This window comes from Carya illinoinensis, chromosome 11 (genome assembly GCF_018687715.1).
Source record: "Carya illinoinensis cultivar Pawnee chromosome 11, C.illinoinensisPawnee_v1, whole genome shotgun sequence".
Taxonomy (NCBI): domain Eukaryota; kingdom Viridiplantae; phylum Streptophyta; class Magnoliopsida; order Fagales; family Juglandaceae; genus Carya; species Carya illinoinensis.
In genome coordinates this window covers 1,414,598-1,440,379 of record NC_056762.1, presented here as the reverse complement: position 1 = coordinate 1,440,379, position 25,782 = coordinate 1,414,598, and the positions used below count along the sequence as shown (strand labels likewise).

The window sequence follows — 25,782 nt, the reverse complement described above, 5'->3', positions numbered from 1 at the left end:
CCCAATTCGGATCCCTGCACATGGATTGACCGAAGCTTCCTTCTTCATAATCGGTTCCCACTTTAAACAAAACATTTGATTTAGTTTATCAGCTCACACAACGCCGGATTTGTTGGCTCCTAGTTTGCCAACACAATCCCCAGTTCCTGGTTCAACAACCATATCTCAAAATCCATTAATTGAGGAGAGAGACACACAGAGAGGAAGAGTTGCCGAGACTTTGGGCGACAACGACGCGATGGCCCGCCAGCGCAACAATCGGGCCTGTTTGCCAAACGAGCAGGGGGTTGGTGCAGTACAGAACTGAAGGGAGGACTGCATGTAGAGGAGGGTCGAGTGCAACGACCGGAGGGCCAAGACGTGATTGATTGGTGGCTAATTGATCTTCAACCACACGCTGGACCGCGGGTTGTACGCGTGCGCCGTCGTGCTGAAGGGACGAGAAAACGGCGCGGTCGATGAGAGGAACGTACGAGGATAATCTCCAGGATATCTCCATGGATCGAAGCAATAGCAGAAGCTTCTTCGTCTGCCTTTAATTCCTGCTGATTGTCTTCTTCCATGGATTAAGAAATGGGGTTTAAGCCTTAGGCCTGGTTTATAGCAACTCATGAATATCTGGGTTTTACACTTTGGGCGGCTAGGGTTTGAGAGCTGAAGATAAGAATGGTTCTATATACGGACGGGTTGAAATCAAAATATAAACCCGTTAACTAGTCGGTTGCAGATCCGATCATGCAATAACCCGTAAAATTTCGAGTCGGGTCGGTCCACTATAAACGGGCCAATCGGATTTACGGATTGTTTGCACAGCCCTAACTATAAATACTTGCATAGCGTTCTCATTCTTTCTAATCTTAGTTCTCATTCTTCTTCTTGCTTATACATTTGAAAGAGAAGTTCTTTATGTTGGCAACAAGGGGATGGGGAACAAAACAAAAGCAGTGGAGCCAAGCCAAGAATTTGGAAGAGGCTTCACTCACTTTATTCCCACCTTCACATATCTAACTCGAGGGGAAATAATAACTTACAAAGACTATACTTAATTTTACAGACAAAATGGCTCCCCAGAAAGCCCTTTTGAAGAGCAAAATTCATTGAAACACGGGCTTAGAACCCAGGAGTACAGAATTCTAAGGAAGAAAGAACCATATGTGCAGGAAAGGCCTCACATGAAGTAGCTGAGAGCCGTTCTTCTTCTAGAACCCCCTTCGCCATAAAGTTCATTCCATTGTAAAAGCTCAGTCATGTTCACGGACTCGGAGGAAACACTTGCACATACCTATTCCCACATAAAAATTAAAAAAATGAATCAAAAGTCAATTGAAACTCTTTTTTTTTTTAATAATAATTAAAATACTAATAATAAAAAACAAAAAGAAAGGAAAAGGTTGTGTTATGTTAGTGGATATTTAAGTTTCACTTTACCCGTTCATGAGCATATTTAAAGTCATCCATGTTTAAAGGCCTTATATCTGCACTACCACTCAAAGCTGGAGCAGGTCTACCTTCTGCTAGAGCTGCAGCACCCTCCTGAAAGTTTAACATAATCACAGATGATTGATTTGCTTCTATACAAAGAGCACCTGCATCATCTGCTGGTTATAAATTTATGTAAACAGACGTTATTTTGGTCTCTCTCTTTTATGTCACAGTTCACTAAGATTTCACAGTTTCTTAAATGTGCATTTTACTTTTAATATTATTTGCAAGTCACATGCACCCAGTGGATTTTAAACCACCATCACCACCTCAATCCCATTAGCACGAGAGTAATGCCTAGATACAGTAGTACGTGGTGAGGATGTCCTTTTTGAGCTAAAGATATGGAAAATATACCATAGATGTATATAGCAAGGCTTTAGAACCAAGAGCAAATATGCATCAAAGGGTTCCAGGGACACTTTGAAGACCATTTTACTGGAGTACTTTGTTAAGTAGTCCTGCAGCATACAAATTTGTACTCCCAACCCATCAAAGGATTTACACTCAAATTTAGTGGCTATCTAATAACCACCAATCGTTAGTGATAGGCTGGAAGGACCACCTTATATGTATTCTAGGAGTATCTAACAATTACTCATTTGAATAATTTGGTATTTTGATTAGCAAACGTGATATTAGGTAACTAGATTGGCAGGTCAAGATTTGGTGCAACCCGCCCCAGATAACTATGACAAAATACATAACAAGTGAAGCGTGAGAACACTGTTGAGCAAGAAGAATAAATTGCTGAACTGCTCATTGATTAGATAGAAGCAACAAACCGTTTTTTCCTTTCCCAATATCTCTTTAATTGGACGGTGTGCAGCAGTTACACATAGATTCTGCAGTGACAGATCGAATATGATGAGAGTGAATAATAGCAAAGCTGTCAACTATCAATAAAATAGTAAAAAAATCACCTTCAGGTCACTGCCAGAATATCCATCTGTCATATTTGCAATCGCATCAAAATCAATGTTAGGAGCCAAGTCCTCTTTGGCCAGTATAACTTTTAGTATCTTTGCTCTATTTGCAGAATCTGGCAAATTTACCATCAATCTGTGGAAGAGCACCCATCATAAAAATATGAGCCTTAGTCACAAAGTTATCAGGAAGTGGAAATGGAATAACTGAGCAAAGCTCAGAAAAATAAACAACCTAGCACGAGAAATGTATGTGCATGTAAGGTGTATATTATGTATGTATGCAAGAAAATTTTGGGCCCAATTTGCAATGATGTTTTACCTGCGGGGAAGCCTTCGAATGACTGCCTCATCAAGGTCAAAAGGTCTATTTGTCGCTGCAAGTACTAGAACCCGCTCTGTGTCTTTTGTTCGCAAGCCATCCCAGTTCACCATAAATTCATTTTTCATCTTTCGCATGGCCTCATGCTCTCCTGGATTTTCCCTTCGGCCCAACATGCTGTCAACCTATAGGAGGGAGGACCAAGTAATAAAAGATTTTAGGGTGATTGAAAAAACATAAACTCCACATGACAGGGTTTAAAAAAGCTTACTTCATCAACAAATACAACACTTGGGGCAATTTTACTGGCAAGTGAGAATACAGCCTTCACATACTTCTCACCCTCACCAAACCACTGCAGTCAGAAGGACAAGACCATGACTTAAAAATCATTAAATAAAGTGGTTAAAGAGACAGTGTCACCTTTGACAAAGCAAGTTATCATTGTTAACCTTGGACGTGATGCTTGACATGGAGATGTTAATGAAGTTTGCACCAGCGTCAGTAGCCACAGCTTTCGCAAGCATTGTCTTACCTGTTCCAGGGGGACCAAATAATAATATGCCCTTGCAAGGCTGGACACAGTATATAAAGTTAGATTATTTCTAAATACTTCACCATATAAGCTCAATAGCAGATGTTTATACAAGTGCTGTGTTCAACAGTACGGGCATGTCAAATCTGAAAGAAGCAGTGAGTGTAGCTAATAGAAAGCTTATGCAGGAAAAAGGACCCAAGGGCATGGAGATGGACAAGCAATAAAATAAGAAAAATCTAATTTCAAGGTCAAAGACATTAAATTACATAAATAGTATCATTTATACTTAAATATAAATGAAGAAAATCAGAAACCCTTTATACATATATGCTTTACACATATAAGCAACTTTTCAACGACCTGAGTCAGAACTTGAGCAATGACAATGCAGCAAGTTAACAATTAAAAACAAGAGTAGAACGGCTTTTAGAAAACAATTTAAACTCTCGGCTAAACTATTATAGACCAATGATCAAAGTAAAAATGAATGCCGCCAATAGAACACCATAACGATTGAAACAACATCATAAGAGCAAAGTGAAAGTTTTTCCATGCCTTTATAAAAAGACCTGATGCATGAAACCCAACCGGTTGTTTCGACTGACCCCAACCCCCAACTCCGGTCAGAACTGGCAAGCTTTGATTGGTTGGGGCAGGGGTCACTAACCGAAACCTATTTCTGATAGGATTCAGGTCCGTTGTCAAAAATAAATTGCTCACAATTTCCTCATCGGTTCATCATTGGCGGCAATGCCGCCACCATCCCACCACCAATGATGAACCAATTGATAACAAGTGGTGTTAGCTTAGTTTGGATTGCCTAAGACCATCAGTTAGTTCCCACTAGAGGGCCCGTGTCTGTAATGCCCCAATGGAAGGGGGGGCAAACCACATGACCTGTACTCCAAAAGGACTAGTCAATAATACAATTGGAGCTCCATTGGAACCTTGTAAAGAGCAAGAACTTCTCCTTCCCAAACAATGTAAGATCCTATGCAACACATATTCTTTTCCTTATTATATGGGGTATCACAATCTCCCCCCCCCCCCCCCTTAAAATTCCCGGCATCCTTGTCGGGCCCATCTATCGTAGTTGGCACAGCTCAAGACCCACATTTCTGGTTGGGATAGGTTTTAATACCATTTATAATGCCCCAATGGAAGACCCAAACCACATGACCTATACTCCAAAAAGAATAGTCAATGATACTATTGGAGCCCCATTGAAACCTTATAAAGAGCAAGAACTTTTCCTTCCCAAACAATGTGAGATCTCATACACCACCTACACTTATCCTTGTCATCTGGGGTATCACAGTGTCCAACCTTAATTTCAGTGATTGATCCAATACATTACTAAATTGTAACTCCCAATATTTATATAAAGCAGCACATTGTCAGATAAAATATATAACCTTAGTTAATTGGCCCTTGCAAAAAAGTTCAGGCCTTTGCAAAGGAAGCATCACCAACTCCTTCAATGTATCCTTTACATTTTCAAGAGCCCCAATATCATCAAAAGTCACTCCAATGTCAGTGGGTGGAATAACATCGGCTAGCAACCTCTTCTCAAATTCATTTTCTGTCGCAACATCCTGATTTCAGCGAAAACAATCAGTATGAAAATTATTAAACAATAGGTGCCCAAAAGAAAATAATTCAAAACTACAATCTACCCATGGGAAACTATGATAATCACCTTAAGTGACTTTTTTAAGCTCTTCGATTCATTGTGGATAGCCTGTAAGATTCTGACTCCATACTGGATACTGCCAGAATTGCAACACGGCATTACAACTGTTTAATTCCCATCAAATGACTAATATCTCAGCCAAGAATGAATGATCATGATGGCTGTAAGTTTCATTAATTACCTCTCACTAGACAATACAAGCCTAGCATCAGGATTAGCTTCAGGATTATGCATTAGATGATGGCTTAAAGCCCATCCAACTACCTTATCTGCACCTGCAATATGCAACAAAATAGAATAAAACAAAGTAAAATAAAACTGTAAACTCATTGTGTATATATAAAAATGGTTCATACTTTCATTTGTGAGCATTTGGTCCTTAATGCATAATGCCTCAATTCCTTCACATTCCATACCATTCCGTCCAAGAACCTAGGCATAAATCAGATGTAACCATGAGTATCATTTGGAAAACACCTCATTTTAAAATCAAGCAACAATGCACAACAATCAGTATCATCGAAGATTTCTTTTTTTATAGGCAGTATCGCTATCAAATAAGACACAATGCTCCCCATGCACTAAACATATAACATCCTAAATGAGGCTTTCAAGATTCCATACTTTTATAACTTATTTAAATAGCCAATTGACTATAGTCCCAATCTATTAAGTAATTATGAACTTAGTATTAAAAGCAACAATAATGCTTGATTCTCTGAAATGTGTTTTGATAAGTGATTATCTGAAATGTAAGCAGGGCAGAATCACTGACAGTGCGCAAGTAATTCAGATTTCCTTTCATTTTGAGGGTTTCTGCATCTTGATCCAATTGCTGCTTCCATGATGCAAGAAGCTCTTCATCCTGCAATGATCTATAAGCTTTCAGAATATATTGAGAAAGAAAACCCAAGTAACTGATCGGATAGAATTCACTACACAGACCTGTGGCATGTGTATGATTACTTTATTGGGAAAAAGTTTAGTCAAAACTTTTGTCGACTTCGGGACTTCCTTACCCCTCTCATGCAGCCTTCCAAAACTATCCTGAGAAAATCAAAAGACAGTAACATTATACTCCTGAACAATTCTGTCAGCCACAACACAATTTCAGAGTTTTCAGTCAGCAACCTATACAATAGCCACTTAAATATGTTTATCTTTGTGTCAAAGAGAACACATAGAAATGTTCAAAAATATAAAAAGCAAAGATTTCCATGCATAAAAACTAGTTATTAGTGTGAAAGAAATCAACTTTCCCGCTTCTACTCTCCATGATATATATATATATAATAGGTAAAATATAGATATCATACACTAGAAGTAATCTTAACCTGAAAAAACTCAATGAAAAAAGAAGTGAAAGAACCCCATATAAGACTTTAAGTCAGTTCAAAATACGGCCCAGAACAACGTAGTTATCTGCACCTTTCCCTTTCAGAATTGCATTTCAGCTATCAAAAATTTCTATGTTTGCAACATGTAGTTTTAGCAACTACAAGCCAAAAAGATATAAATTGACGGTCTCAAGCCAACTCAAGATAATTGTTGGCTTTGGTGGTCTAGCATATATTGTTGGTATATTCAAAGATGGGTTAGTGCCGACCATATTTGTCATTCTGAGTTGGTGATGGGACTTTTATCTTTCATGTGATCTTTTTTGTGTCAGCAGTATGCCCGTGGTATTGTACAGATTTTCTTTCTTAAAAACACATTTACCTTCAAATTATACAAGTTTTTAGATCTTATGGCTGAAGAATAAAATCACACATACAATTCAAACCCTAAAATAGTAAAGTGAATATCCTTTTCTTTGTCCTTGCTGTATATTTAAATAAATGAAGCAAGAGGAAAAAGAGGAACGATGATGATATGCAGTGAAATTACAAAGCATCAAAATAAGATTAACTTATAGAAATGACTCCATAAAAGTCTATGCATAAAGAAACCAGAAGATAATAACACTGCAAAGGAATGAGAGGTGCTTTAACAACAAGGAGCGAGCTGCGGAGGAAATCTGGAATTTTTTTGTCTTCTTTGGTTCAGTGGTTTTCTGCTATTGTACTCAAGGGAGGAAATGTTCATGAGTTTTTGTTTTCTTTTCAACTTTCTAGAATGTAATTAGGTCTCTTTTGTATACTTCCTGTGTACATGGGCTTCGCCTAGTTTCATTCAATCAATCAAGTTTCTTACTTAACAAGAAAAAAAAAAAAAATAACACTTCAAAGTGTGATGACCATTTTTTTCATACCAAAACAACCCACATTCACAATGGGAAAAAGTGAAACCAAAACTTGCAAAACCTCAAGGCAAAATAGGGAGCCATGACTATTTAAGAGGTATAAGCTCTACCGGGAAAGCCAAGTCAAGAAGTGCGGTTTGATTGCTGCCAAATTTTGTAAAAAGCAGACCACCAGGATGTGACTGTAAGAAAAACAAATATACAGTGAGATCATCACAATTGTGCATAACAAAGCTAAAAAGTACCGGCTTCACATGTATCCAAGATTTGACCTATACTCGACACTAATGACCTCTTATCACACTCTTTTCTAAGTCCACTTTCTTTTGTTCTCTTAAATAACTATTTTAAGTCGCCAAGAAAGAAAAATGACAAGTCACCATTCCAAATGCCACCCTCAAAAAGTGCGTTGCTCTGTTAAGGAGCATAAAAGCAGGTAAATGGCATAATGCTTTGATGGCAGGATGAGGATAGGATAATCTAGTTGGCTCACACCGTAGTGGAAAGCAGCAAACATATCAGAGTAGACTTTGATGAATACTTCTCCACCAGGACCTATTTTAAACTCCCTCTCTCCCTCTTTCAGAGTTGTATGCCTCTCAGTCTTGGTAGCAAGCGATCCCCATTCCCATTCCCCCTTCCAGATGAAGGCAGTTTGCACTTCATCCAGGCACTCCACCTAGGCTAGGTGACCTCCCCAGCACCACTGCTCCTAGCCTTGATAAATGATGTGTTGCAGCATTCATTCATATCTAGTAAGTTCCAAATTTAATAATGAAAAGATATATTTTCTGGCAAAAGGGGGGCAAAATAAGAAAAAATAAAGTGATCGGGATTGAAGCATATAGTCAACAAAATGCACCATAAGGAATGCAGACAGCATGATCTGATAGGCCAAATGCATGCTACATATGTAACAGACATGATCGAGGGGAAATTAAGTCCCCAACATGGTTGACAGATTCAGAATCACATTAACATTACCTTCTCTTTGCGATTATCAGAGTGAGTGTGCAAAACGATTACGACCACGTTATCGCAAAGCTTTTCAATTTTGCTTTTGAATGTAGACAATGAGTCTACATTTCCGACAATTGACTTCTCAGCGTCTTTCATAAATAGAATGAAAGGTGTGCTTCTACTTTCACTGGTCACAACCTGATTATATGATATTATCAAGTCATCGAGAAGATAATGAAACAAAAAACACAAGATCAAGTTCAAAGGACTCAATTGATTAATGCAGGGAAGAAAACTACCTCAAACAAAGTATTAATAAGTAACTTATCCAATTCTTCGACGCTCGTGCTATCCAAACGAAGATCCGTAACTAAAATAGAGATTAGAGAGTCAATAAATAGCAAGAGAAGATGCTGAAAATAATAGTACAAGGTGAAAGGGTCTAAGCTTGTCGAAATGTGTAACTTGGGTAGGAATTTACCATTGCAGAAGAATCCATGGCCTTCCTCACAGCGACCCCCCAGATCAACCCCATCTTCTATGGCTTTATCAAACCTTACACCAACTTTTGACAATGGATTCTCCTCAAAAACTAATGCCACCTTCCCACGGCTTCCACTAGGTGGCCCCCTACATATTTGAGTTCACAAAGCATACTTTATTACAGCACTGTCGCCATAAAAGTTCATCTTGTAGCAAAATAACATGATAAAATGTAACATCACATTCAATTGAGAGAGGAGGGAGGGAGACATGCACACACTGCCGAAGGATGAATTCTCTTATAAATATAAAACTCAAGTTCAATTGAAAATCAAACGGAGATCAAAAAGGCAAACATCATCTGGAAAGGAATTATTCCTTGAGACAAGAAGATAAATAACCATGGTAAATTATTCAGAATCATTTTACCGTGAAGGGGATGCTGCTGGACATGAGCCACCCAAAGTCGAACCATTAAATCTTACTCTATCACCTGCATAGTTCATATTCATGTAAGTGTTGCCAAGGGGGGGGGAAATTGAAACATCCAAAAGGTGGGTAAATGCTGGAAGCATCTATAGATATAATTTAAAATGGCATACCTATTTTAAACAAGTAATTTTTGGATGTCCCAGAGGTAGAGGGCACAGTTTCAGTCTCTATATTAGGTTGAGAGTCTAGGCCATAAGAAGAAGGTGCATTTGAAGAGCTGGGTGGATCCGCTTCACCAGCTGACGGATGATCCATGCTCCTAGCCAAGTCCATGGTTGAAGGACTTTGTTTGGGGCTGTTACAGGACTTTTCTGCATTATATCCATCCTTCAGCAGCTCTGCTTCCTTTGATGACAAACCCTACAACACATTTATTATAGATATTCCAATTGATCAGCTTAATCATCTTTAATAAAGACAAGTAATATGGTACCCTGGACTGAGTATAAGAGGGTCATGAATGGGATCCTACATGGCCTAGGGTGAGAACTTTTTGCTCTTTATAGCGATTCAAAAGGACTACAATTGCAACCTATACTGGTCCTTTTGGAGTATAGGCCTATATTTAGCCTGGGCTTTCCTTGGGTAGCTCCAAAGGTATCGGAGCCAAGCTCAACTAGAAATGTATGATTTAAGCCATACCATCTACAGTAAAATAACCTAACAAGATCAAGCATCCAAGGATGAGAGATTGTGATGCACGGAATTAAGTATAAAACAGCAGTGAATGGGATCCCCTATTGCCAGGAAGCAAGACGTTCTTGCCAAGGATAAGTAGTATCAAATAAAACCTTTTTTAACAACCAAAGGAAAACTCAAACAACATTTGAGCTTACACTTCAAAAGGACTAGTCAAGGCTACTACTGGAACCCCATCTAATCATTCCAAAGGGCAAAAATATATCACTCCCTTGCAAAGTCAGATCCCATTCACCACCCTCTTATACTCCATTCAAGGTTTTTTTATCGGTAAACAAGATTTTATTGATCAAAAGAATTAAGTATACTCCATTCAAGGTATTACACCTCGCATCCCCTCTTTAAATTTTTTAATATTTAGTTTTTGATAAGTACAATCTCTCATCTTTATATTCTTTAAGTCTTCATTACGTCAATCCATTGTGGGTGACACAGCTCAAGTCTCGCACTTCTTTTTTTTGATAAGTAATCAAAAGTGTATTAATCAAAAACAGGCCTAGCCCAGTATGTGATTGGGGTTGACTTAGATACCATTAGTAACGATCCAAGGAAATTCTATACTTCAAAAGGACTAATCAATGTCAAAATTAGAGCCCCTTGGAACTATTATAAAAGGCAAAAACTTCTCATTTTCGGGCAAAGTGGGATATCATTCACCATCCTCATATCCTAAACCTAAGGTATTGCAATAAAGATCACATCAAAAGAGAACAAAACAATGGAGTGTAATGAGCAGTAGTCATTGGAGCCCATCAAAACAGTCAGTAAGGAAAGAGAAGAGCTTAAATCAAGTATTAGAATAAAAAAAGATGCTATGCATGAATGAAATTCTAATTTTACGCTCGAGAAGGTAAATTTATCTTACACCCAAAAATGAATGGCTATCAAATATGAGCAATTTAGCCCCAAAGTAGTTAGCAAGTGCCTTTGCCAACATCTCTTGATATATTTCAGACCCTACAAAGAGATTTGTAAACAAAAATTCCAATTCAATTTTTTGGAAGGTAAGTCAATAGAACCTCGAAACATATCTTGAATATTAAACTTTGCACAAAATACTCACATACCTGCTGGACCAGAAAGCAAAATTCGAGGGTTCACAGTAGTAAGCTCTGAGGTGTACTTTGCATGTTCTTTATGCTTCAAGTGTATAAATGAAGCTGAAATCAGCACATTTTTTGTGTTCTCGCTGCAAGAGAGGGAAAAACATGAAACCCCAAGTTATTATTGCTTAATTCATCAAGAGCCATCCAACAAGCTGTTCACCAGTCAACAAATGGGCACAAGGAAATGACAGCTCTATAAAATGTTTTTTTTTATTGGCACCGAGTGTCCCATAACAAAATCCCGACTAATCCCGAGGGTGCACAGGCCCTCAGTTAGGAGTTTTTCCACAAGTGCACCTCGGGTAATTAAAGGGGAAGTTTCCCTAGTCTGATGGCTCCTAAAAATTGTTTGCACCTAAGAGAATTCAAGCCTTAGACCTGGATGGAGCATACCACCAAGACCAAGGCCTTTACCACTTGAGCCAAACCCTAGGGGTTACTAATCTATAAAATCTAAGTTGGTAAACCACAACACACCTAGCTAATAATAAATTGATCTGATGATTTCCAATGTTGAATGAGAATATAACTATATAGAGCTATAAACACACAAGTGAACATAGATTCCTAATACTGATTTATACCCCCACTATGCACTCCAAAAAGTTCCACTGATCAAGGTGAAATGTTCTAATGCTGAAACCTGACTGAGCAGAGGACAGGAATCGGGTTCGGGTGCTTCAAGCAACCCCACACTACCTTTGATTCCCCCTTGTTGCTTCTAGCATGAAATAAAACCTTTTGGTGGAATTCAGGTCCCTAAAAGTGAATTTCATCCATAGCAAATCCATGGGAAAAGTCCCCAAAGAAACATCAAGAAAACTTTCCCTTATATCCAAAAAAAGTTCTTCAGAATTCACAGACCATGAAATTTTAAAAATAAGGTAAGCCATTATCTAACAAAACAAACTGGTTCATCGATAAGCAAGGGCCTTTTACTTATTCTTGCTGCATTATTACAATCTCTACATTAAAACTTAAAAAAAGAAAAGATCCTTCAGAAGTTAAGCACCACCATCATTTTCTTTTTCCAAGTAAGAAGTACAACAAACATTTACTATTTAATCCTAGGATATTAGGTCTCTAAGCCACCCTAGAGCAATATAAAGCAGCTGCATTACCCAATGCATTCAATAATTACTTAGTAATATTAGTTTTTCTTCTTCTATCGCTGACAGAGACTTTGAAACCAACAATTTGATAACCAAAGGGTACACTAAAAGTTAGAACAGATACAAGAGTTGCCTTAACATAGGTAGGATTCAATATGTTTAGAATATCTAGGTTTTTACCCAAGACAAAAGCAACTACCAAGTCACATAATATCCCCAAAACTCTTTTTTCATGACCTCAATCTAGAACATAAATAAGGGAAAACAAATTAGAATATAAAGCAAGTCATTAAAATGAAATTGTATCTTCTTTTTTTTTTTTTTTGAGAAAAGTAAGAAGTATATTAATAAAAGAATAAGCAAAAGCTACGTTCAGTACAAAGAATGTCCTAGCTACATAGGAGCACTAGAAATAAGGAAATCATGTAAATCTTGGCCATTAAAATTAACGGCAATGGCCCAAGTACAAAGAGTTTTAAAAGAGAAAGCTTTCAGCTCCTCCATCGATCTCTTTTTGTCCTCAAACGTCCGTTCATTGCGCTTCTGCCACACACACCACATAATACAAATCGGAATCATCTTCCATAAAGCCTTAATCTGGTTGTTGCCTCTTAGATCAGTCTAGCTAGCTAGTGCCGCCACTACTGTCTCCGGCATAACCCAACCCAAGTTTAGTCTACTAAAAACCTCGTTCCATAACCCTCAAGCTACCTCACAGTATAGTAGAAGATGATCCACGGATTATTTCCCCTTTCTGCACATACAACATTAATCTAAAATGATCACCCTTCGTTTTCTCAAATTGTCCGTTGTGAGGATCTTGCCCAAGGCAGCGGACCACACAAAGAAAGCCACTTTGAGAGGTGTCTTGTGTTTCCAAAGCCTTTTCCATGGAAACTGAGAATGATGCGCTTGTGTTAGAGACTTGTAAAACGCGCGTACCGAAAACATGCCTTTACCTGAGGGTATCCACCACAATAAATCTAGGAGTTGGTTGCTTGGTCTGGTTGAATACAACAAATTGAAAAAGGCTTCAAAACTATCCATTTCCCAATCTTGTGCCGCCCTGCTAAAATTGATGTTCCATTGGATTTGCTCCCCCACTAACACCATAACGTCTGCCACTTATGCCTCTTTGGCACTTGCAACCCTAAACAATGACAGGAATAGTTCCTTAAGCACACAATTACCACACCAAGTGTCATACCAGAATTTGATCATGTGCCCCTCTCCTAAACGAAGCCTGGTGAACCGAGAGAAGACCCCCCACCATTGCCTGATATGTTTCCACAATCCCACACCATGAGCCCCTCTCACTTCCTTAGTACACCATCCACCCCATAATCCACCGTACTTACTCTCAATCACCAACTTCTAAAGAGCTTCTGGTTCTCTATAGTATCTCCATAACCACTTTCCAAGTAACACCCGATTAAAGATTCTCAAATTTCTAATGCCCAATCTACTATTCGAAAGAGGCCTACACACCTAACTAGATTAAACTTGAACTCCTCACTCATTCCACCCCACAAAAAGTCCCTTTGAAGTTTCTCGATTCGAAGTGCCACTCTTGCTGGAATAGGAAACAAGGACAGGAAATAAGTCGGAATGTTAGATAAGGTACTCTTTATCAGTGTAGTCCTTCCCCCTTTTGACAGGTACATTCTCTTCCACCCTGCTAATTGACTCTCTACTCTCTCAATCACTGTATCCCAAAGAGCAGCTACTCTCGAGGGGGCCCCCAACGGAACGCCCAGATAATTCATAGGGAGTGAGGCAATCTTGCACCCCAGAGTATTAGTCAATTGTCTTAAATGCTGAACACCTCCAACAGGCACCATCTCTTATTTGTCCAGGTTCACTTTCAACCCTGAAGCTACCTCGAAGCAAAGTAGGAGCACCTTCAATACTCGAACCTAGATTTAGTCCACCTCACAGAAGATAAGAGTGTCATCTGCAAACAATAAATGGGAAATGTTAATACTACCCCGTCCCGTGGGACCGATTGAGTAACAGGTCATTCGCCCATTGGCAACCAGGACTGAGATCATTCTGCTCAAAGCCTCCATCACAATGACGAAGAGTAGCAAGGACAACGGATCTCCTTGTCTTAGACATCGTGTGCTATCGAAAAAACCAGTTAGGCTTCCGTTTATTAAAACTAAGAATTTCACCATACACCAACGGATCCAAGAACGCCATCTCTCCCCAAAACCACACTTCCCCAGAATGTCAATAAGAAAGTCTCAGTTAACATGGTCATACGCATTGTCCATGTCTAACTTGCATATAATCCCTGAATATCAAGCTTTCAGTCTACTGTCCAGACATTCGTTGGCAATGAGCACTGCATCTAAAATCTATCTATCCTTTACAAAGTCATTTTGGGGCTTTGAGATTATCTTTCCCACGATCTCATTCATTTCAATAATATTTATCTCTTACTTTAAAAAAAAAAAAAATTATCTTTCCCACGACCTCACTACCCCATTGACTAGGCTAATGGGTCGAAATTCTTTAATATCCTCCACCCCCACCCTTTTCAATATCAAAACAAGAAAAGTGGCCTTTAAGCATTTCTCAAACTTTCCAAACGAATAGAACTCCTGGAACTCCTTCATAAGGTCATCCTTTAATATCTCCCAGCATGTTTGGAAGAAACCCATAATAGAAAACCCATCAGGACCCAGTGCATTGTCCATAGCCATTTTCCTTACCACTTCTAACACCTTCACCTCCTCAAAAGGCCTCTCCAAACGGTTTGCAACCATAGGCCCAATGGAGTCAAAAGCCAACCCCTCTAACTTAGGCCTCCAACCCTCCTGCTCGAAAAGGAGCTGTTCAAAAAAACCAACCACATGATTGTTGATCACCTTGCATTCTGCCCCATCAATTTTTAGCATCTCAATATTATTAGATATCCTGTGAGAATTAGCTACCCTGTGAAAAAACTTAGTGCTACGGTCACCTTCCTTCAACCATAACGCTCTTGACTTCTGTCTCCATGAGATCTCTTCTAGTAAGATCATCCTCTCAAGATCTGCAACCAACACTAACTTTTGGGCTACTTCCTCCTGGTTCAAAGGCCTTGACTCTTGTAGCCTTTCTTGCTCGTGGATCTCCCTTTGCTTGATTTTCTTGAGTTCCCCGATGTTACCAAAAGACTGCATATTCCACAGTTTTAAATCTTGCTTCAGGGCCTTCAGTTTTCCGGCAAATATGAAACTAGGAGTACCCTACATCTGGTAAGAAGACCACCAATGTCGGACCCTATCCACAAAGCCTTATGATCTCAGCCACATGTTTTCGAACTTAAAATGTCAACGCCTTCTTTGAATCCCTCCACAATCCAACATGATAGACCAATGGTCTAAGCACAAAAGTGGCAATCTCTTTAGTCATACCTCCGAATAATGAATTTCCCACTCCGGGGAAATTAAGAATCTATCTAATCGAAACCACGTCTAATTATTGGCCCACATAAAACTACCCCCCGCCAATGGTAAGTCCACTAGGTTCAACTCAAAAATGCATTCCGAGAAATCGGACATTGCTGAACACATTCTTTTGTTTCCAAAACACTCGTTTGGAAATCTTGTTACATTAAAATCACCACCAATGCACCATGGGAGATCCCACCAGCTGTGTCACCCAGCTAATTCATCCCACAGTAATCTTCGATTGTTGTCTGAGTTAAGGCCATATACACCTGCAAGGGCCTGCAAATAACCATATGTCACATTCCTAAAGGAACATGCTGCCGAGAACAAGCCTATGAACTACTTCCTTTTTTCCACCACTTGTTGGTCCCACATCACCAGTACTCCTCCTGAGGCCCCATTAGCTACCAAATACACCCAATCTACGTGTACACAGCTCCATATACTTCGTATTATTTTTGTAGTAATAACTTTAAACTTCGTCTCCTGTAGACAAACATGTCCACCTTCCACCCACATAGTAAGTTTCTTATTTGAAGATGCTTACTAGCATTATTAAGACCGCGAACGTTCCACGAAAGGATTTTTGGCTTCATTTATTAGACAAGGCCAGCCCGTTCCCTTCAAACCTATCCCTACTAGAGCTACCTTCAGAATTCATGGACCATGTTAGCCTCTTGAGTTCACGTTATTTCTTAGAATCAGTTTTCCTTTGTTGTTGATGACCCACTTCAATGGCTGTGAATAATGCCATGAATTGCTCCTCATACCCTTCACACTTCAGTCCCACCATGTCCTTTATATCGCTTACTGTCTGAAACACCGAATCTGAAACAAAGGCTGGATCTGGGTACAAACAGTTCAAGGGGATAGGATTATGCACTCTGCACTCCCTCTACTCCTCCATGTTTTGGGGAACACTCCGCACTCCTTATACCTTCGATTTCATAATAATCTCTCTCCTCATATTTTCTCTCCATACAAATGCAAAAAAGCTTTGGTTCATTTCTTGCCGTCGAGGATGGTCGTTAGTTAGGGAGGGCTATTTTTTGACGTTGATCTACGATGGTTTTTTCTTGGAAGCTTGTGATTGAAACTAAACTATTTTCTGTCGTGAGAGAAGGTGGTTTGATACGCATTACTAAGAGAGGTAGGAAGATCAAACAGGAGCTTTTGCTGGGTCTAAACACTACGCAATGGCTAGGGAGAGCCTTGGAGGATTGTGCAATGGGAGAAAATAATTTTTACTCGTCTAGGAGGAAAAGCTATCGGATTTTTATAGTGCAGAGAGGCTTGAACAGCAAAGGTAGATTTCTGGAGGTGTCCGTCTACGGTGAGGGGGGACGAATGAATTTTATCCTTATTCCAGAGGAAGAGGGGGGGTAGGGGTTGGAGAAGATTGAGTGAGGTGTTGAGGGAGAGTCTCAAGTGGAAAGAAGCAAGAATGAATCTTCTGGTGGTGCGATGAGGAAGCCTTGGAGGGAAGAGGTGCATGTGAAGTCACATAAGGAGGTAGTCACGGCAGCAAGGGTGCAAGGTGCGTTGAGAACTGGGGTTGGTGGGGGAAGCTTTGATGCAGGCGCGTCGCATCGAGCCCCTCGTGGTCAATTGCGGGAGAGAGATGCAAGTGGGGAAATTGCAGGGGGAGGTGGCTAAAATTGTGAAGTGTGTTGGGGCTAATAAAGGTGGGATCGAAATAGGGAGTTTTAGGGGAGGGGGAGAATAGGCCATGCAAAGGCTACGGGCTGAAAGATCATCTCTGGACTTCATAGGTGGGCCGCTTGCTAAGGCCCATAATCATTATTATGGGATGGATAGGAGGCTTACGGGCTGAGCTGGACCTGGGCCTCAGCCCAAGAGGCATGCAAGGGCCCGGCAGGAGTGGCTGGCAGGGGCAGGAAAAAAGGGAGTGGGTTCGGGTTTGGATGCAGGGAAGGGATCTAGGAGTGCGCTCTGCACTAGCTCCTCCATTGCTGAGCCATAGGAATCAATGGGAACACCCTGATCTCTTCACAGATAGTGCCGATCATGGAAATCAAAGGTATAAGGAGCCCGGGTTTTGTTCAACGAGTGAAGTGGACCTTCGAAGATAGTATTACGAGGGGAGGAAGAAATTCCAGGCCACGCTTTGGTAGTGGTTGACTTGGCTGGGGGCCAAGGAGAGTATTTGAAGATGGTACATCATGACTCATACCAGTTTAGGGAGTCACAAGCCAGTCCTTTGGTCAATGCATGTGCTCACGGGGAAGAACCTGCTGCACTGGTTTCTATCCACCCAAGCAACAATAGCAACATTCAGGCCTCAGATTGGGTATTACACAAGGCAAAGGAGATTCAACGTTGTGTGGGAATGTTGTGTGAAGACTATGAGGACCAATTCATAGCTCTCTTGGCAGCAATTGAGGCTGGACAGTCTCATCCTAGCTCGCCTAGGGAGCTCAATTCTTATAAGAAGAAAGCTAGAGAATTAAAAAGGCTCGATTGGACAGCCAATGTTGGAGTAAGCGAGAGGAGCTCTAACCGAAGAAGACCGAAGGGAAGGGCAATGGAGGTTATTTTATGAAACTAAAAATTGTTTGATGGAATGTAAGGGGGTTGAATGAGAAGATAAAGTGCCTCAAAGTTAGAAACATGCTATGTAAATGAAGAGTAGACATTGTATGTTTGAAAAGAAATTAGAATTTATTCCCCTTTGCATTACAAGGAGTTTGTGGGGTTGTCATCAAGTGGGGTGGCATTACCTACTGTCCCAAGGGGCCTCAGGTGGCATCTTAGTGATGTGGGATAAAAGGGTGGTGGAAATGATGAAAGAATGTTTGGGGGATTTTATGGTGGCTTGTTCCTTTAATAATGTTGTAGACAGCTTCCGGTGGGCTTTCGCTGGAGTTTATGCCTCATATATAGATCGTACTAGAAGTTTATCATGGCTAGAAGTTTATTATGGGATGAGTTGGCAAGACTAAGTAGCATATGGGACTGATCTTGGTGTATTGGTGGTGATTTCAACATCACTCGCTTCCCGAGTGAAAGATCGGGTGGCTCTAGTTTTAACCCAGCTATGGTGGATTTCTCTACTTTTATTTCTGAACACGATTTACTAGATATTCCTCTTGCAAGTGACTTTTTCACTTGGTCTAGCAACCAAGAACTCCCCTCTTGGCCAAGGATTGATAGATATCTAGTATCACCTGAATGGGAAGCACACTATCCAGATCTCATTCAAAAACGGCTCCCCAGGTTGTGTTCAGATCACTTTCCTATCCTCCTTGATTGTGGAGGTATCTGCGGCGGCCCAAGGTACTTCAAGTTTGAGAATGTGTGGTTGAAGTCAAAAGGGTTTCTTGACAAAATAAGACAATGGTGGTCTTCCTATCACTTCTATGGAAAACCTAGTTATGTCTTGGCATGCAAATTGAAGTCCTTGAAGAAAGATTTGAAGGTATGTAATGAGCACAAGTTTGGTGATGTGGGAGGCCAAAAAAAATTCTCTTTTCAAGTAACTCAAAGCTTTGGAGGGAGTGGAAGAGGAGAGGGAACTATCTGAAGAGGAGAGGGCTCACAAAATCCAAGTGACAACGGATATTGAAAGGGTCTCTCCATTGGAAGAAATATCTTGGAGACAAAAGTTGAGAGCACTATGGTTGAAGGAATGGGATAAATGCACCAAGTTTTTCCACCAGTTGGCTAATTCACATGGAAGAAACAATGCCATATAGATGCTGATGATTGATGGGGTGGCTTCCTCAAATCAAGACGAGATCTTTGATCATGTTTGTAAAATATTATGAGAACGTACTCTTGGAACAATTTTCCTGGAGACCAAGATTAGATGGGCTTACTTTCAACGTCCTTGGCTCACAGGAAGTTGAACAGCTTGAACGGCCATTTGAAGAGGCAGAGGTCAGGGCAGATTTGAAAAGCAAGGCAGGTGACAAAGCTCCAGGCCCAGATAGATTCTCTATGGTTTTTTTCCAAACATGTTGGGAAGTGCTCAAAGAAGATGGGAGGTTTAAAAACAGCCTTCATGCAACTTTTATCGCACTCATTCCAAAAAACCGGGAGTTGTGGAGGTTAATGATTATCATTCCATTAGCCTGGTGGGCGGGGTGTACAAAATTCTCTCCAAAGTTTTGGCAAATAGATTGAGTAAGGTGATGGATAAGTTGATATCATAGCCTCAAAATGCTTTTGTCAAAGGTAGGCAAATTCTCAACTCGGTGCTTATTGCTAACAAATACCTAGATAGTAGGCTCAAGTCAGGAGAGTCGGGGCTATTGTGCAAGCTGGACATGGAAAAAGTTTATGATCATGTCAATTGGAGATTCTTGCTTTACATGCTCGAGAGATGTAGTTTTGGTGTGAAATGGTGTACTTGGATCTATCATTGTATTTCCACGGCCTGCTTCTCGGCTTTAGTGAATGGCTCACCGAAAGGCTTTTTTAAAAGCTAGCGAGACTGGAGACAACGTGACCCTCTATCTCAATTGCTTTTTGTTTTTGTGATGGAAGCATTTAGCAAGATGATATCAAGCATCATGGAGGGTAGTTTCATATCTAGATTCTCAGTGGGGGAAGCCACTACTAGCACTCTCATCATGTCCCATCTATTATTCGCTGATGACACTAATTTTTTGTGGGACTAAACATGATGAAATCCAAGCCTTGAGGGCTCTTCTTTTATGCTTTGAAGCTATATCAAGGGTTGAAAGTGAACTTGGCCAAATCAGAAGTAGTGTCGGTGGGGGATGTTCCTAATGTGGAGTGGATGGCTTCCATTTTGGAATGCAAGATATCTCAGCTGCCAATGAAATACCTTGGCCTTCCGTTGGGTGCTCCGTTCAAATCAATATCTATTTGGGATAATGTTCTAGAAAAAATGGAGGGGGGTCACCCTTATCAAAAGCATTATTTCCAACTTGCCAACTTATTTCCCATCACTATTCCCACTCCCCATCAAAGTGGCTCATCGCATGGAAAAACTTGAACGTGACTTCTTGTGTGTGTGTGGTTTTTTTTTTGGGGGGGGGGGGGGGGGGGGGGGGGGGGATTCTATGATGAGTTCAAATTTCACTTGGTGAAATGGGCCAAAATCTGCTTTCCTATTCAAGAAGGAGGTTTGGGTATTCAGGACTTGCAGTTTTTCAGCAAAGTTTTGCTTGGTAAGTGGCTATGGAGATATAACGATGAGAGGGGGGCTTAGTGGAGGAGCGTCATTGAATTGAAGCATGGGGAAGCATGGGGAGGATGGTGTACCAAGGAGGTGAGTGGGCCTCATGGGGTGGGGCTATGGAAGCACATAAGAAGAGGTTGGGACACATATTTCAGATATACCCGCTTTAAAGTGGGTGATGGATCCAAAATTAAATTTTGACACGATGTATGGTTTGGTGATATGGCACTCAAGGAAACTTTTCCACAAGTTCATGGCTTAGCAAGCATGAAAGAAGCCTCAATTGCAAACCTCTTCATACTCTCTAACAGCACTCCACAATAGAATGTCACATTTCTTAGAGATGCACAAGATTGGGAAATTGAGGCTTTTTTAGCGTTTTATAACCTAGTTTACTCCACCCGGTTGTTCCCGGGAGCTGAAGATAAGATCTTTTGGTGCCCTTCTAAGATAGGGAAGTCCTCAATCTGCTCCTTCTACAAAGCCATGACAGTACGTGGTGCAAATTCATTCCCATGGAAGAGTATTTGGAAGACAAAGGTGCCCCTAAAGGCAAAGTTTTTTGTATGACAGCTTCCTTAGGGATGATCCTCACTCTAGAAAATCTAAGGAAACATCAAATCATAGTCTTGGATTTGTATTGTATGAATAAAAAGAGTGGAGAGTCGGTTGACCATCTACTACTTCATTGTGAGATTGCCAAGAGATTGTGGAATGAAGTTTTTGCTTAGGTGGGATTAGCTTGGGTGATGCTGAGACAGGGAGTGGACCTCCTAGCCTCTTGGAAAGCCATCCAAGGTAACTCTCAGATTGAATCTATTAGGAAGATGGTTCCAATATGTTTATGGTGGTGTATTTGGAGGGAGAGGAATGAAAGAAGTTTCGAAGATCAAGCGCGATCAACAAAGGAGCTTAGAAGTCTATTTTCCAATACTTTACTCCATTGGTCGGTGTAATTGATTTTCATGGCTTGTCATTTCATGAATTCCTTGTATCTCTAAATTAAGCACACATAGGCATTGCTCTTGTATATGTCCCATATACTTGGGCTTTTGCCTATCTTTTGATCAATAAAATCTTGTTTACCGATCGGGAAAAAAAAAAAAGCCTGCACATACTACTAATTTGGAGTTGAAAAGATATAAAAGATTTGAAGAGATCCAATGAATTGCAACAGCTTGATGCTTATAAACAATAGTGAACATAGAATATCATGAAAGAGATATACCTCAAATAGTAAGGGAAATTATCAAATGAAACATCTATGTGTCTGCCATCAATAATTCCTGCACGAACGTCTTCTCGAAATACTGCACACCGCAGAGACATACCCGATGTTGATGCTGGCTGCAAATCCCTCATCCAATCGTTTCTTTCTTCCAAAACCTGTTTACAGATACTTTTGCTCAATTTCAGTGTACAATTAGATGATTGAGCTAACATCCTGAACAAAGGCCTTAGCAAATCATTCACCCCAAAGAGTTTTACATTGCCTGCCTCTATGCCAGAGTCTGGGTTGCAATCATGAAGAGTGCTCTTCTCTATTGTTCCAACTTCTGCAGCTTTATCACTCTCGACGTTTGGTGCCGAGTTGCATTCCAGATCAAGCTCAACTTCCGTGCCATCATGAACAAGAGAATGAGGAGGATTCTGACGACCCTGGTGGACTTTGTTGGTGGTCTGAGTTGGAGACTTCCAACGAGAAAGATCCCGTCTCATGCTAGAAAGAGAGGCCAGTATGGAAGCTCCAGCCACAGCTGAAGCATCCCCTGCCCTCCTTTCAAGGTGCAGAAACTTGCCAATACCACTTTGAACCTCTGCACCTTTGACTGAAATCTCATTTATCAGATGCTGAAAGACCTATGTTGACGAGGATTAAGGAACACATACACACGGTGATAGAAAATATGTTGGTAAAGATCTGTGTTGATAAGCATGAAAGATCAATGTTTATTTATGAAATCTTCAATTACTAAAAGAAAAAAATATATATGAATACAGTTCAACACAGGAAAACTCTTCCAAAAAAAATCAACACAGGGAAATATATGAGGAAGAGCATAAAAAGGACTAGAAAAGAGTGTGGAGAGAAAAAGAGAACTAATTTAACTAAACACCCAAAACCTAAAGAAAAGGATACGTAAGCATGGTTTGCTCCAAATACCAACTCATCACCCGAGTTCAACACACAGCTGCCACCACCCTTCTTGAGAGTTGTCCCATTCACTTGCACTGTTCCCTTGCTCCCTAGAATATCTAGCACGGCTACATCACTGCCGTCACCCTGATCATGTCCATAAACAATTAATTACACTGCATGTACATGTTAAATGTACATGTTTCTAAGGAAATTATCACCAAAAACACAAGAAACCAAGTATTCCTATGTACAATCACAGCAAGCTAAGTCATAATCACAGGAATGTGCTTGCCTGTGACCAAAAAAACAAAGCCGAAGTTCGTATTAATCCTACCAAATTTTTGCTACTAACCAAAGCCCAAGATATATGTACCTGCGTGTGCTTGATTCTGCATAGATTCCCGTTAACACTCTGATCCTTCAAAGGAAAATGGCAGTTTCTACTTGAACCAATCACAAAGGTCTCGGTGTTGATGGGAACATTTCGATTCTGCATCATACAAAGGAAACACTTAACACACAGAAAAAGTTAAACCGAATTTCCAATTCATTTCAACCCCGAAATATGTATGAGTGTGCCGCCTTATCCGATCCTTGAGCCGAAAATAAAAGACTGCGATACCAAAAAAACGCAGCTAACCAAAAGAAATGCTTTAATTGAAGCTTCGCTAACTAATTCAGCAAGACAGTATAGTTAATAAGCACCCAAAAACCAGAAGGAAAAAGAGAAAACCTGAGCAGACTGTGATAGAAGCATGCACCACGGAATCGAGTTCTCGAAGTTCGTCGCCGGGTTGTTCCGCTTCTGGTATACACTCCACGAAGAGAACGAACTCTTCTGCTTATCCACCATCACAGCCGGCGTAGCCCCTTCAAAACCAAAAGCAAATCTCAAAAATTGTAAAATTCTTAATATTTAATAAAAATGACAATTCAAAATACGCAAACAGAGGAAAAAGCTTCACAGAGAGTGAGAGAGAAACGCGCACCCTGAGCGATCGGCGCCGCCACAGGGGCGGCCTCGCCCTTCCCAGGGCTGACGGCGTCACCGGAGGTCGGAGCATTTTCCGATGTCGCAGGCCCACAAGATTCCTTAGAATTCTCAGCCACGGCTGTAGTCGGTTTCTCCAAGGCACCGCCATTATCACCCTGAAATCAAAGAAATCAATTGCTCAAGAAGCCCAGAGACTTCGACGCTCCCACAGATTGAACAAACCAAAAGCAAAAGCGTTGAATTCGAGTAAGAGTTTTCGTTCGGTGTGGTGGGAAGGAACACCTTTTGACGCTTAGGTGAGGGAGGTTTATCTTCGGAGGAAGATGATCTCTTGCTGTTGTTGTTACCAGAGATAGATCCACTTCGCCTCGTTGAAACCATGCCTATCTCTCCCACGCTCTCTCTCCCGGTCCTGCTTTTCACTCTTTTTGTCTCTCTATTTGAACGCTGTTAACGTAAGAAATGAAGAGAGGGTATAGCGAGAGAGAGAGAGAGAGAGAGAGAGGGAGAGAGATAGATAGATACATAAAACAAGGAACATTCTTTATTATAATTACGATGCAAATTGCTTTGGTTCATTAATCTGTTTCCATTCGGTTGGTGCATGGAGATATTGATAACCCCCATGTTTTTTTAATTATTTATTAATTTATAAAACATATATATATATATATGTTTGTGTTGGAATTGTACAATTAATTAAGACCCACATATAATATGTGATTCTAGTTTGTAAACAATTATTTGCTTTGACTTTTGACTCTCCCCAACATCTCCTCAAAACAATTATTTTGTGTGGGTTGGTCTTGCTTTTAAAGTTTTAACCCTTGTTATTTTTGGATTATACGATAGAGAGTGGATATCAAGAAAAGCCATCGGTTGTATTTTTTTAATGAATTTTTAATTTTTTAAATGTTTTAATAGATTTAAAAAATGATTGAAAAAACAAACAAAAATAAATTACACTATCGATAGGAGTTTTCGGTAGTCTTTCTCGATGGGTGTAGCATTAGTATTATCCTATTTGAATACAACCCTAATTATATAATGCATCACTCCAAGGGTGATGAGATATAGACGTTTTAAAATGAGAAATTATATTTAAAAACATATGTGTATAGTATATTTAATAAAATATTTATATGACATAATTTGATTTAAAATAATAATTTTATAAATTAAATTTTATTATTTAAATTATGTGAATGATATGTTTTATACAGCGACTAACATCCATCCGATATAACTGGTCAATGGTATGATGATGTGTTTTAATGCAAAAGTCAATTAGTTTGTACGTTTTTTTTTTTTTTTTGTTTTACATCATTTTCAGGTCCTAATGAGATAATAAAGAATTGATGACGATACGATATTAAAATAAGAAAGAAGCTATATTTCTGTAAAAAAAAAAAAAAAAAATTGGAATGGAAAATCACTCTTTTTCTATTCTTTTATAGACATCCAAAAAATATATTTTTTGAGGTGTTTGGTTGGCATGGAAATCAAATGCATATATACCTACCACTAATCCATAAAAAATGACTATCAACCACATATTATAACAGTATAAGAGGATCCAAATCAGATGATATTGAGTAGTCAAATGACATGTTGATAGCCGTGAAATACCTTGAGTTAGCATATTAGCATAAAGACAGTGGAAAATCATGATCTTTTTCTTATTTGAGCAGTTTTGTGTGTATTTCGATATTTTGGTCATATATTTAGTTATAGATATCAAAACTACACATATGATCCTAATTTGAAAAATTCTTTTCAACACGCACGTTATAGTCACCAAGCTATGCTTGGTGTGCATCTTTTTCAATGTCAAAATCTACTATTTTTCCTTCCAAATCTCTATTTTTAATTATTTTTTCTTTTTATGGTAATAATTTATTTATCGTTTAAGAAGTGATTATGAATTCGATTTAGGCCATATTTTTTATAGATTACTTCTTTTATTACATATTTAATTTTAGC

At 39.7% G+C, this 25,782-nt stretch overlaps 1 protein-coding gene across 6 annotated transcripts; it reads right to left on the bottom strand.

Moving 5' to 3' along the window:
- Positions 1-845: 845 nt before the first annotated feature.
- Positions 846-24,312, bottom strand: LOC122281781. Of its 6 annotated transcripts, none has more exons than XM_043093561.1 (28): positions 24,082-24,309; positions 23,795-23,954; positions 23,539-23,675; positions 23,179-23,295; positions 22,806-22,949; positions 22,139-22,525; positions 21,894-22,051; positions 10,905-11,026; positions 10,703-10,794; positions 9,249-9,498; positions 9,076-9,139; positions 8,645-8,793; positions 8,463-8,533; positions 8,188-8,361; positions 7,314-7,385; positions 5,907-6,008; positions 5,737-5,826; positions 5,318-5,393; positions 5,143-5,236; positions 4,968-5,037; positions 4,684-4,863; positions 3,183-3,305; positions 3,002-3,085; positions 2,731-2,915; positions 2,406-2,544; positions 2,268-2,327; positions 1,429-1,533; positions 846-1,282 (listed from the first exon to the last, which is right to left on the bottom strand). In XM_043093561.1, the coding sequence occupies exons 1-28, from the start codon at positions 24,178-24,180 to the stop codon at positions 1,169-1,171; spliced, it is 3,618 nt and encodes a 1,205-aa protein (XP_042949495.1). In that variant the 5' UTR covers positions 24,181-24,309; the 3' UTR covers positions 846-1,168. The 6 variants fall into 6 exon arrangements, 5 of the variants coding, with proteins under 5 accessions (XP_042949495.1, XP_042949496.1, XP_042949497.1 ...); XM_043093562.1 differs by having other exon boundaries at positions 22,154-22,525; XM_043093563.1 differs by having other exon boundaries at positions 22,163-22,525.
- Between the last annotated feature and the right edge of the window lie 1,470 nt (positions 24,313-25,782).